At 39.6% G+C, this 13,718-nt stretch overlaps 2 protein-coding genes across 2 annotated transcripts; both read right to left on the reverse strand.

Annotated features, from left to right (window-relative positions):
• Positions 1 to 4,251: 4,251 nt before the first annotated feature.
• Positions 4,252 to 5,055, reverse strand: LOC148777175 (olfactory receptor-like protein OLF4). Its single transcript, XM_088839328.1, has one exon. The coding sequence runs from the start codon at positions 5,053 to 5,055 to the stop codon at positions 4,252 to 4,254; it is 804 nt and encodes a 267-aa protein (XP_088695454.1).
• Positions 5,056 to 11,158: 6,103 nt separating this feature from the next.
• LOC129558614 (olfactory receptor-like protein OLF4) lies at positions 11,159 to 12,106 on the reverse strand. The gene has a single exon (XM_055429918.1). It carries the CDS (start codon positions 12,104 to 12,106, stop codon positions 11,159 to 11,161), a length of 948 nt encoding a protein of 315 aa, XP_055285893.1.
• Positions 12,107 to 13,718: the final 1,612 nt, after the last annotated feature.

Here is a 13,718-nt window from a genome sequence, read left to right on the forward strand (position 1 = left end):
AGTGACAGCACTGAAACCACTGTATAAAACAGAAGAATTGTAGAGACATTTTTAAATAGAAAAGCACTGAATGGCTAACAAATCATCAACTATATTCAACCTCACAGGTAATATAATAATTATAAAGTTAACCTCACTATCATACATCTTTTCACCTATGTAACTAAGCTTTTTTTTTTTGTCCTTACGTGAATACCTAGAGTGAGAGAAGGTACTGCAATGTGTGTGTTTACTACACAACTATTGCAAGGGTGTCTTTGCAAACAGTCCTGGGTACAAATCTTTCTCCTGCATGTAGAAACAGAGTCTAATGTGCCCCATCTTACAATAAAAAGAAATGCTGTCACTTCACTATGTGTCCCACCAAGGTAATATCCTGTGTCTCCCATTTCCTCTTCTATTGGGCTTCCAGCAGATTTAATTGTCAAAACTGGCATCCTTGTTTCCAAGTGCAATGGTCACTTTTTATACATCATAAATAAATGCATTATTATGAAAGCAGCAAACAACCACAGAGATCTCTGCATCTGGGCTACGCTCGATTGGTTCTCAGGTGACCATCCTCTCTGATCCTCCCCTTCAGTGTCTGTGGGGCTCTCATTCTCACCTGCTTGGGAACTCTGGGTGGATGATTTCTCTGTGAAGGTCAAAATTTCTCCCTAATTAATTGACGAGGCAGATCAAAGTTTTGTCCTCAAACAAGAAAACAGGAAAGGATAAAAATCAAGCATTAGTCTCCCAGCCAGATGTAGAACTGCAAAAGTAAATAACCACATCCTATATGATCAAAGAGGCACAGGCTGAGGGACTGTAGCAGAAGAAATGTTTACAGCTTCCTGTGTCAGTTCATTAGGCATGTTTTCCTCTTGTTAATTTAGCTTCTAAGTACATGATTTCCCTTAGAGACACTGGTCTGGATAGAATGAGTTTTGTTGTGTGTTTTTCTTTTTCCTGCTGATTCTCTGTTCCTAGGAGACTGCATTATAAGTTAGGTGAATTCATAGCTCCTTTGACTTTACCTCTCCTACTTCCAAAGCTCTAAGCCTCCCCACACCTCATCACATCCCTGAGTTCAAGTTATCTCAATAATATAGTATGGACAATTTGCCTCAACTAGGTCCCAAGGCCTTCAAAGCGTTGGTTTTTGTTGGGAACACAACCCCTGAAACCTCTGAAAATGATTATTCCCTTCTTCAAAAGGGGATAATTTTTCTCCTTTAATATAAAACTTGGATATGATAATCCTTGGTTTCATGAAAGTTTTTGCAAAGCCAATAAGGATTCCCTACTGATTGCAGCCATGAAATTAAAAGACGCTTGCTTCTTGGAAGGAAAGTTATGACCAGCCTAGATAGCATATTAAAAAGCAGGGACATTACTTTGCCAACCAAGGTCCGTCTAGTCAAGGCTATGGTTTTTCCCATGGTCATGTATGGATGTGAGAGTTGGACTGTGAAGAAAGCTGACCACCAAAGAATTGATGCTTTTGAACTGTGGTGCTGGAGAAGACTCTTGAGAGTCCCTTGGACTGCAAGGAGATCCAACCAGTCCATTCTAGAGGAGATCAATCCTGGGTGTTCATTGGAAGGACTGATGCTAAAGTTGAAACTCCAATACTTTGGCCACCTCATGCGACGAATTGACTCACTGGAAAAGACTCTTATGCTGGGAGCGATTGGGGGTAGGAGGAGATGGGGAAGACAGAAAATGAGGTGGCTGGATGGCATCACCGACTCAATGGACATGAGTTTGAGTGAACTCCGGGAGTTGGTGATGGACAGGGAGGCCTGGCGTGCTGTGGTTCATGGGGTCGCTAAGAGTCGGACACGACTGAGCGACTGAACTGAACTGAACTGAACTCATGTCAGAAGTTAAGAGCTGTCATTTAAGAGTCCTCAGTATAAAACATTTGTAACTATGAAAGACATATATAGATATTGTTATGCACTGCTAGCTCAGCTGACCGTCAGTTTTAATTTCTACGACAATATATTCTATGAAGCAATACTTTTATCAACTGCATTCTCTAGTGTAGAAATGGGATTCAGAGGGACTCAATGTTCTGCTTACAAGTGTAAACAAAATAAGGGATGGAATCGTGACTGAAATGTGTCACGATGTCTCCAGTTCTCAAACTCTGAGCAGTGATTCTCAGCCAAGGTGATTTTGCCACTGGGGATATTTGTTAATGTCTAAAAAGATACTACTAATCTCTTATATCCCACAAGACAGAACCCAATAGAAGTAATGTTCCTGCCCCAAATGCCAACAGTAAGAAAACCTATTCTAGACCAGAGCTCCAATAAGCTCACTGTGCATACAAATCATCAAGGTTTGTGGTTCAAATGCAAATTATGGTTCACTGGGTCTCTAGCAGACCCAGGAACTGCCTCTCAAACAAGCTCTTAGGCATTTTTGAAGATGTAGGTCTTGGTCTGTGGATCACAGTTTGAGTACCAAGACAGTAGTCCTGCATTAGAGTCAAGTATACACAGTTTCAGTCTCCTCCACCAAGGATCTTTATGTAACTTTGAAAGATACGTGTTTCTTTTTTCATTCACTTTACAGGTCATGATATATTATGTATCAGATCGCTGAAATATAATGGCTCTTGAGTAACCTGAAATAAAATATATATTAAGAAGGCTCAGTGGTAGGCAGAATGTGATTGAGTGAAAGTCACTCAGTCATGTCTGACTCTTTGTGATCCCACGGACTATACAGTCCATGGAATTCTCTAGGCCAAAATACTGGATTGGATAGCCTTTCCCATCACCAGGGGATCTTCCCAAACCAGTGATCAAACCCAGGTCTCCAGTATTGCAGGCAGATTCTTTATTAGCTGAGCTACCAGGGAAGCCCCATAAGATACCTTTAGTTAAATGCAAATAAATTTGTTCCACAACTTGAGAAAAGACAGTTGTTTTTCAAAAACTGGGTTTAATCACAAACATAAAATAATGCAAATTAGGAATGTTGGATATGAAATAAGATAGCAATATGCATAATATCTATTCCTTACTACTAAAGATGCAGAAGAACATTCCTTGTTTAAAAATAATAAGGGGAACACAATGTGACCAACTGATAGCTTTGACTAAACACAATTTATAAACTCTCACACAACCCCATTAATGGAGCTATACCTACATAGAAGAATTAAATGGCAAACTACAAACTTGATGGAAAAAGTCCTAATTTTTGAAAGAATGCAATTAAAAAAAAAAAAAGATTCCAAGACACAAAGCAAAATTCTCGCAAAGACAGTTTGCATATAGAAAGTGAATGGCTAACAAACCAAACATGTGTTTTGGTGGTGTTTTTCTGTTGCTAAGTCATGTCCAGCTCTTTTGCAACTCCATGGACTGTAGCCCACCAGGCTCCTCTGTCCATGGGATTCTCCAGGCAAGAACACTGAAGTGTGTTGCCATTCCATTCTCCAAGGGATCTTCCTGAACCAGGGATCGAACCCACGTCTCCTGCATTGGCAAGCGGATTCTTTACCATTGTGCCACCAGGGAAGGCTTAGCCATCCTGTAATGAAATAATTACCAAGTAACACTCCTTGTCATATCTCTTCATGCATATTACATACAATGTTCTTTTTCATGGGAATATCAAGGTGGTAGGCAATACTGTAAACTATGTGTCCTAAATACCACAGTTGCAACATGGTATCTGCCTCCATGGGTCTGGATTCTTCTCATAAATACAGGACAAGTTGAAACACTGAGCCTGAAGAAATTTTTAAATACCTTCCCTTCAATGCTCACACCTCCAAACCTAATACTCTGCTTTCCTACTCCCATGAACTGCAAAACACCAGAGCCACTTTGTTCCTTCTCATTCCTTCTTCATTCCGACTGGAATTCCATTCACATCACTTATTTGTCAACAATGATGCTTGTATTACTGAGTCAGCAGACACTAATCTTTTCATATATTAAATCAATCCATTTTAAATGTATTAGTCAACCTGGGGGGTAGTCTGTTTTGGCCAAAAGATCTTTCACATGACATATTGCGTATATATATATACATGTGTATATATATATATATATATTTATATATGTGTATATATATATATATATATATATACATACTTATGTAACTGATACATTTTGCTGTACAGGAGGCTCTAACAACACTGTAAGTCAATGATACTCTAAAAAAATTTGAAAATACAAAATGATAGTTTTCCAGAAACTAATGTTAATGTCATGGAAGATTGTTATCAAACAAGTAAAGAATTCAAGTTAATGTCATGAAGTTATTCAATAAGCCACAAGAAAACATAGGTGATTCTATGGAGACAACCAAGAGGTGGGACACACACGTAGAAAATGATTTATACTTTCCCTGAGCTGATATGATTTTACATAAGCCGGAAACTGTTTTAAAATAAGAGTAAAGGATACCAGCAAAAGGACTACCACCCATCAGGACAGCTGCAAAATACATCACTATGTTATTAAGAAAGTTGTCAGAACAGGCAAGTTGTACCAACTCAAGGAGTTCACAGAAAAAGTGGGGAGTTTGCATTTCTGGACAGAAGGACAATTGAAGCACCGTTAAGCTGTGTAGGAAGGAATACAAAGCAATCAGCACCCAGGATATCAGAACCAGCAGTCCACAGAGCCGGGGGGTTATGATGACTGTGTAGTGCAAAGGGAGGTGGATGGCCACATACCAATCATAGGCCATCACTGTCAGGATAATGTTATGTAATTCTGCAAAGAGAATATAAAAATACATCTGGGTAATACAGCCTTCATAGATAATATCTTTGCTCTGCATCTGGATGTTGCACAGCATCTTTGGGATGGTGGTGGAGGTGAAGCAGATGTCTACAATGGACAGGTTGGAGAGGAAGAAGTACATGCGGGTGTGGAGGTGGGAGTCTGAGCTGACAGCCAAGGTGATAAGTAGGTTTCCAAATACAGTGATCAGGTACATGGTAAGGAAAAGTCCAAATATGAGGGGCTGTAGTTCTGGTTCATCTGAAAGTCCCGGATGAATAAATCCTGAAATTTGTGTGTTGTTACTTGGTTCCATGGGGTGCAGGTGACTACCAGGAAGAAGAAAAATAACATGACTAATTTTCACACAAACTGGCGAACTTCACATAGCTGAAGCACTGCAATTTCTATTTGGCTTTCAAGAAATTGATGTTAATACTTTATTTATAGGTAAGTTCTCTTTGAGGGTGTATGTGTGTGTGTTCAGTCACATCAGTCATGTCCAACTCTGTGCAACCCCATGAATTGTAGCTCGCCAGGCTCCTCTGTCCATGGGATTTCCCCAGAGTGGGTTGAATTCTGGAGTGGGTTGCCATGTCCTCCACCAAGGGTTCTTCAGAACCCAGGGATTGAGTAGGCATCTCCTACACAGTTCCTGCAATGGGGGAGGATTCTTTAGCACAGAGTCACCGTGGAAGCCCCTTTGTGGGTATACGCCATTTCATCCCTGACTAGGAATGTTTGTCTGATTCTTATCAAATTTTCAAAGAGATCATACATCTAGAGCTTAATTTAGTGCTAACTATGTTCCAAGTACATGGAGCCAATAAGCAGAGAGTGTTTAAATGAAAAAAGAAAAAGAAGAAAACTCTCATGATCCAAGGAGGGTGAATGAGGATATTCAAATAAAATATGACAGAATATGTCAGAATGTGACAGATGCTATGAAGGAAACAAAGCCAAGTATAAGAGAGAGAATGGTAGGAGGTTTTACTTTGTCCAGAGTGTTCAGGGAAGACCAGGGAATGAGATGATGTTTGAACACTTTCCTCCAGAAAGAGAGATAAAGAGCTAGAGTGATGTCAGGAGAACTGTGAGCCTGCTAGAGGGAGCTTCAAACGACCTGATGAAGATGCTTGTTCCACATGTTCAAATGAAAACAAGGAAGCCAGTGGGGCAGAGGAATAATCAAGAGGGGGAGTGATTAGAGATGGTGTCGGGGATGCTGAGGATCAAGGTGGCCTTCCTGCTACAGTTGACACTTCAGCACATAGAGAATCCCTCTTCCACGTGGTTCCCTGCACATTATGAATTTAGTTGTAAAACCATCCTATGAATTATATCAGATACCTTACTTAGTCCCATCAGTTGAGTGAATTCTGACTTCTGTATTTTAAGTCATCTTAATATATGAGTTAAGGTGCCTCCGCTTTAAAAGCCATTTTCCCTTCACAAGTCAGGGCACAGACACACTCACACACACACACATTCACAATCATGTCTTTCTGGTTTGTGTTACTACCATCACTGGCTACCCATATCCACCCTCCTTAGGCTATAAGTGGTTACAGATTGGCTGGTCAGATCAAATTATTATTCTCTGAAAGAATATATAACTTTTACCCAGAAATTCCATTTTATAAACTTCCCAAGAAACAATAAACTTGGAGTTCACTTTTAGTATGGCCAATTTCTGCTCAGCATTTAGAAGAGAATGAAAAGTATGAGAGTGAAAGAAAGAGAGAGAAATGAAATGGACATTTGGACATTAAGGGAAAAAATATCCAATAAACTCAAATGACCCCCAAGACAATGAAATAAAGAAAAGTTCCCCTGCTTCATCAATATTCCAACTCCAGTGACATCTCCTTGATACCCAGAAAAAATAATAGAGAAAAATATATTTCTGCCATGGACATAAACAGTGGTATGGATATGATTTGAAATATCTTACAGTGTAAATATCCTGAGGAAAATAAAAAAATTGGAACATAAACTGCCAATTTAAAATCAGAAATAGACAAAATACAGCAGAAGTTGGACATGTTTTATATGAAGCATATGAAACAGTAGAAGGTTTCTTTTCCTTAAGGACTTTTCCTTATTTGTTTCCTCCTGTTCATAAATAAGATTCTTATACTTACTTTCTAGTTTTACTGGAAGCATTTTATGCCTTCTATTCCTACTAAAGGGATTTGCCTGGTGGCTCAGAAAGCAAAGAATCCGTTTGTCAATGCAGGAGACAAAGGTTTGATCCCTGGGGTGGGAAGCTCCCTTGGAGAAGGAACTGGCTACCCACTCCAGTATTCTTGCCTGAGAAATCCCATTGACAGAGGAGCCAGGCAGGCTACAGTCCATGGGGTCGCAAGAATTGGACACAATTTATTGATGAAACCACAACTACCATACCATCTGAACTTCCAATATTACCATTTAATTGTCAACCTTGACACTTGCATTTTCAAGTGCAAGGTTCACTTTAGTTTTGATAAATAAGTACACTAATATTAGGAAAACCAGAAAACAACTACAATGACCTCTGGCCTCTGGGCTATGATAGATCGGCCCTCAGGTGACCTCAAGTACATGCACTTGGCTTCCATCCTCTCTGATGCTCTCCTGCAGTGTCTGTGGAGCTCTCAGACTCACCTGCCTGCAGATTTTATCACTTCTTCCCTGTAGAAGTCAAAATTCCTCCCTAAGTGATTACTGATGCAGACAGAATTTTGTCCCCAAATAAGAAAAAAGGAAGTGATAAAATCAAGCTTTGGTTCCCGGACAGATGTAGAACTTCAAAAGCAAGAACCAGGTCCTCGCCAATCAAAGTGGCACAGGCTAAGGGACTGCAGCAGAGGAGATATTTACAACTTCCTGTGTCAGCTCATTAGGCATGTTTCCTTCGGTTACTCCAACCTCTCAGTACATGATTTCCCTTGGGGACACTTCTAGACAGAATGGATTTTTTTTTTTCTGTCTGATTCACTGTTCCTAAGACACTACATTATAAGTTAGGTGAATTCATTTTTCAATCACTCCTTCCCCTTTAATTCTCTTGCTTCCAAAGCCCTAAGATTCCCAGCATGTCATCACGTCTCTGTGTACAAAATTTTCTTTAAACTGGAACATTGAGGATTTGTCTTGATTAAGGCCCTCTGATCATTAATGCTTTGATTTGTGGCAGAGACAGAACTACTGAAATCTCTAAAAAGTACTATTCTCCTCTTCAAAAAGGGGGGTAACTTTGCCCCTTTGGTATAAAACCACGGTTATTATACTCCCTGGATCCATGACAGTTTCTCCAGGCCAATTAGAAATTCCCAGTTATATCCGAAGTCAAGAGCCATCTTTTAGTCTCTCATTACTAAATGTTTGTAATTATAAGAGAGATATTTATGTGTTGATATGCACCATAAACTATCATAGCATATTATGTGTGGGGGGGGATGTGCTCAGTCTTGTCCAAATCTTTGTAACCTCATGGACTGTAGCCCTCCAGACTTCTCTGTTCGTGGGATTTCCCAGACAAGAATACTGGAGTGTGTTGCTGTTTCCTTCTCCAAGGGATCTTCCTGACCCAGCAAGGGAACCCACAGCTCTTATGGCTCCTGCATTGCCAGGTGGGTTCTTTACCACTAGGTCCACTATATATACATACTGTGTGTGTGTATGTGTGTGTGTGCGCCACAGCCTGCATGGGAGCTTGGGAACCTGGCTATGAATCACAGCAGAGGCTCAGACATGAAGCAGTGTCTAAGCAGGGTCACGGTACCTATTACTGGTGCTTACAAGGGCTTCACATCAGAAGCAACACCAATCACTGATAATGGCTGGATGCCACAGCCCACACCCCTATCCATGCCAGAAATCCATGCATGTCTCGAGTCCCTTGTTTTGCAGCCCCATACCATGGCAAGTACAGCAGACCTACTTTAGGGACAAAAGAGCTCCAGACCCAAAGATGTTTCTGAGCAGGGGATTGTCAACCATTGATGGTGCTTACACAGGCAGCACATCAGAGGCAGTCTGCATCTCAAGCTCTACCCAGGCCAACAGGGCCCTTGCCCCAACCCATCTACAGTGTCACACACTAACACTTATTGCTCCAGCACTGCTCCCCTCTGGGTTGACTGAGCTGGTGCAGGAGTAGGGGAGCACACACTTAGGGGGAACAAAGTCAGCTCATATGTAACCCTCAGGGCTTCTGCTCTAGCAACTTGGGACCTGCTTCCCTCCCATTAGGCCAGTAATGGCCACTAACCTAGAGAAAGCCATATCTCCTACATGGATCAGTCCCTAAACCCTCCATACCTCTTAGTACACCCCAAAGAAAGGCATGAATTGTGATAACATCAGATCCAGCTCTTCCAACAAAGCCAGTGGGCACACATCAATGGTATATGATTGTTCCCACAGAAAGACACCACTTCAAGACTGCAAGAGTTAACTGTGGCACATAATTTCAGATAGATAGACAAAGGTAAGTAAAATGAAAAGACAGAGAAATTTGTCCCAACTGAAATAGCAAAAGATCATGCCTAAAAAACAGCGAATGAAAGAAAAGAAAACAGTTTACCAGATTTGGAATTCAATGCATTAGTAAAGATGATATAAAACTCCATTTTCTCAAGCTAAAATGATTCAAGGACTCTTCCAAAAGAAGTTTTACTTTCAGTATTCACCCTGTGCATTTTGTTAATAAGTGAAAGACCATAAATATTTAATTCTGTGAAAAAAAGGACTGATGAACACAGTGATAATTTTAACAGGGAAGTATAAAATAAAAACTAGTTAGAACTGAACATTGCAATAAACGAAATGAACAGGAACTAGAAATAATTAATAGTATACCAGGTGATATAGAAGAATGCATAAGTTAACTGAAATATAGAATCATGGAAATGACTCAGAAAAGATAAAAACAAATGAAAAATGAGAATAGTGTGAAGGGTGTTTGACTACATTAAGAACACTAACACTGGCATAATTGGAGTGTCTAGGAAGGAAAAGAGAAAAAGGGAAGGTAGTCAAAACATATTTGATAAACTTATGGCTGAAAATTTCCCAAACCTGAATAAAAAAGCAAATTCAAGTGCAATAAGCAGAAAGCACCGCCCCAAAATTACAGCAACAAGACTCACACCAATATACAGCAATTAAAACTGCAATATTGAAGATATGGCTTTCTAAAGGCAGCACAAGTAAAGCAGTGTTATATAAAAAGGAACCCTGTAAATCTGTCAGCTGATGTCTTTTCTTTTTTTTTTTTTAACATTTTTTTTCCAGAAACATTACTTATCAGATGGGAGAAGTCGGATATACTTAAACTGCTGAGAGGGAAAAACCTGAAAAATAGGGCATTCTACCCAGCAAGATTGTCATTTGGAATTGAAGGAGAGACAAGGAACTTTTCAGACAAGCAAAGACTAAGATAATTTATCAATTCAAAGCCTACTGTAGAAGGAATGATGCAGAATCTTCTCTAAGAAGGAAAAAAAGGCATAACAAGTGGCAAGAAACTATATGAAAGACAAAATCCCGCTTAGAAAAGGCACATGTGCAGAAAGGCTGAAGATCAAATCACTTAAGCTAGAATGAAAATCTAATAAGCAAAAAGATTTTCTAAAGTCAAGCATATCCACAATTAAAAATCAAAGGTATAAATAGGGAGGTCTTAAATATAACAACAAACACACAAATGTAGGTCAGGGAGTGAAAATGTAGTGCTACTTGAAAGTGCAGGAACTTAAATGACAGCCTGTTTTAAAAAGTAAAATAAAGTTGCAGGTCATCATAAAAAAAAACCCCACTGTTTACCATACATCATAGAAACAACACTAGATAAACAAAAACTAGAGAGAAAGAAACACAAGCATATTACTTTGTTGTTTAGTCACTTAGTTGTATTTGACTTGTTGCGAACCCATGGGCTGCAGCACACCAGGCTTCCCTGTCCTTCAACATCTCCCGGAGCTTGCTCAAAGAATACCACTAAATAAAATCATCAAATCTTAAGAAACACACAGAAGAAAAAAACCAAGAACTAAAAAACCAAAAAACAAGTAACACACTGGCAATAAGCAGCACCTATGGATAATCTCTTTGTTCTCTAATAAAAAGACAATATGCTTAATAATTTTTTCATAAATCTATGATACCCCACCAAAGAAATGAAATTTCTAAACATTTTTTTATCCGAAGGTATGTAAACTGTGGTGTAGGAAAAAATAAAAACTCTGTATATAAGACTGAGAATAAAGCTTAATAAAGAAAGTGCCTAAATTGTATAAAGATGCTGAATCCAAAGAAGAGAAGAAAATTAGAAATCTCGGGTAATATCTACAAGGAGCAAATTTTATTTCACAGTGATCAAAGAATCACAATTTCAGGTTCAGAGGCTTTGAGTTATGCAATCCAGGACACTAGTATAATTGGTCTTTTATACTTGGCGTCAAATATAAACTCTTCAGAGCCCCCTTTATTTCTTTGTTCCTCAGACTGTAGATGAAGGGGTTCAGCATGGGAGTGACCACAGTGTACATCACAGAGACAATTGTACTGGTGTGTGAGCTGTGGGAGGCAGTAGAGCTAAGGTACACCCCTAAGGCTGTAAAATAAAATAAGGAGACAACCAAGAGGTGGGACACACAGGTGGAAAATGCTTTATATTTCCCTTGAGCTGATGAGATCTTAGATATGCAGGAAACTATTTTAGAGTAGGAGTAAAGGATACCAGTAAAAGGACCAACACCCATCAGGGCAGCTGCAAAATATATCACTATGTTATTAAGAAAGTTGTCAGAACTGGCAAGTTGTACCATCTGATTGAGTTCACAGAAAAAATGGGGAATTTGCACACTGGGGTGGAAGGACAATCGCAACACCATTAAACTGTGTAGCAAGGAATACAGGACACTTATTAACCAAGATATTAGAACCAGCAGTCCACAGAGCTGGGAACTCATGATGACCATGTAATGCAGGGGATGGCAGATGGCCACGTACCGGTCATAGGACATAACACTCAGGAGAATGTCATCTAATCCTGCAAAGAGAACGTAAAAATACATCTGGGTGATGCAGCCTTCATACGTGATAACTTTCCTCTGGGTCTGGATGTTCCACAGCATCTTTGGGATGGTGGTAGAGGTGAAACAGATGTCTACAAAGGACAGGTTGGAGAGGAAGAAGTACATGGGGGTGTGGAGGTGGTGGTCTGAGCTGACAGCCAAGATGATGATCAGGTTTCCAAACACAGTGACCAGGTACATGGAGAGGAAAAGCCCAAATATGAAGGGCTGTAGTTTGGGTTCCTTTGAAAGTCCCAGAAGAAGAAATCCTGAAACTTGTGTATTGTTACTTGTTTCCATGGGGTGGAGGTAACTACAAGGAAAAAGGAAAATAATGACAATTTTTAACTCATACTGGTATAATTCACATAGATGAAAGACTGCAATTTCAATTTCTATCTCAAGAAGTTGATATTAATATTTTATTTACAGATAAGTTATCTTTGAGCATATGTGTATATGTTTAAAGTCTTCAGTCATGTCCAACTCTCTTCAATCCCAAGGACCATAGCACGCCAGCCTCCACTGACCATAGAATTTCCCAGGAAAGAGTTCTGGAGTGGGTTGCCATGCCCTCCTCCAGGGGTTCCTCCCAAACCAGGGATTGAACCTGAGTCTCTTGAAGGGCTACTCCATTGCAGGTGATTTCTAAACCTCTGAGTCACTGCAGAAGCCCCTTTGAGGGTATGCTTCATTTCATTTCTGACTAGGAATTTTTGCCCCATTCTCATCACATTTGCTAAGAGGTCATATATTCTAGAGTTTTAATGTGATATTCCTTCACTCATTTGAGAAATATATATTTAGTGCTGACCCAGTAGAAAGTGCTGAAAAATAAACCTCTTGCAATCCAAAAACACTGAATGAGGATATTCAAATAAAATACTATAGAATATGTTCGATATGACAGATGCTATGAAGAAAACGAAACCAGGTATAAAAGAGAGTGGTAGGAGGTGTTATTTTGTTCTGAATGTTCAGGCAAGTCCAGCAAACTAGGTGATGTTTTAACAGATTCCTAAAGAAAGAGAAACAAGAAGCTAGAGTGATGTCAGAAGTGTGTGCCTGGAAGAGGGAGTTGTCACTGCTAAGGACCTGAGGAAGATGCTTGTTCCACATGTTCAAGTGCAAACAAGGAAGCCAGTGGGGCAGAGGGAAAAGCAGGAGGGGGAGTGATTAGAGATGGTGTCGGGGATGCTGAGGAACAAAGTGGCCTTCCTGCTATAGCTGAACCTTCAGTCCACAGAGAATCCCTCCTTCCATGTGTTTCCTTGCACATTTTCAATTTAGCTATAAAACCATCCTGTGAATTATATAAGATTCCCTTATAAGTTCTACCTGTTGACTTAATTTTGACATGTGTGTGTAAGTCATTTAGCATATGAATCCAGGTTCCTCTACTTTAAGACCTGTTCTCCATTTCAAGGCACAAATATGCACACACACACACACAAACACAAATACGCCATGTTCTTCTGGGTTGTGTCACTACCATGCATTGGTCACCCAGATTCACTCTCTTTAGGTCGTGAGTGCTTACAGCTCAACTAGTCAGAAGTATATATTCTCCAAAAGAATATATAATTTTTCCCTGAAATTCCAGTGAATAAACTTCTCATGGAACAATAAATTGGGGTTCATTTTTGGCATAGCCAATTTTTGCTTGGTATTTAGAAAAGAATGAAAAGTACGAGAATGAAAGAAAGAGAGAGAAATGAAATGGACATACGGATGCTAAGGGAAAATAATATCCAATATACTCAAATGACCCCTGAGACAATGCAATAAAGAAAAGTTTCCTTGCTTCATCAGCATTCCATCTCCAGTGACATCCCTTTGATGCACAGGGGAAAAAAATGAAGAAAAATATCTTTTGTTCAGGATGTAAATAATGATACAGTTATGACATGGA

The sequence above is a fragment of the Moschus berezovskii genome, chromosome 8 (assembly GCF_049115385.1).
Source record: "Moschus berezovskii isolate FMDL1 chromosome 8, NW_MosBer_1.0, whole genome shotgun sequence".
NCBI lineage: Eukaryota > Metazoa > Chordata > Mammalia > Artiodactyla > Moschidae > Moschus > Moschus berezovskii.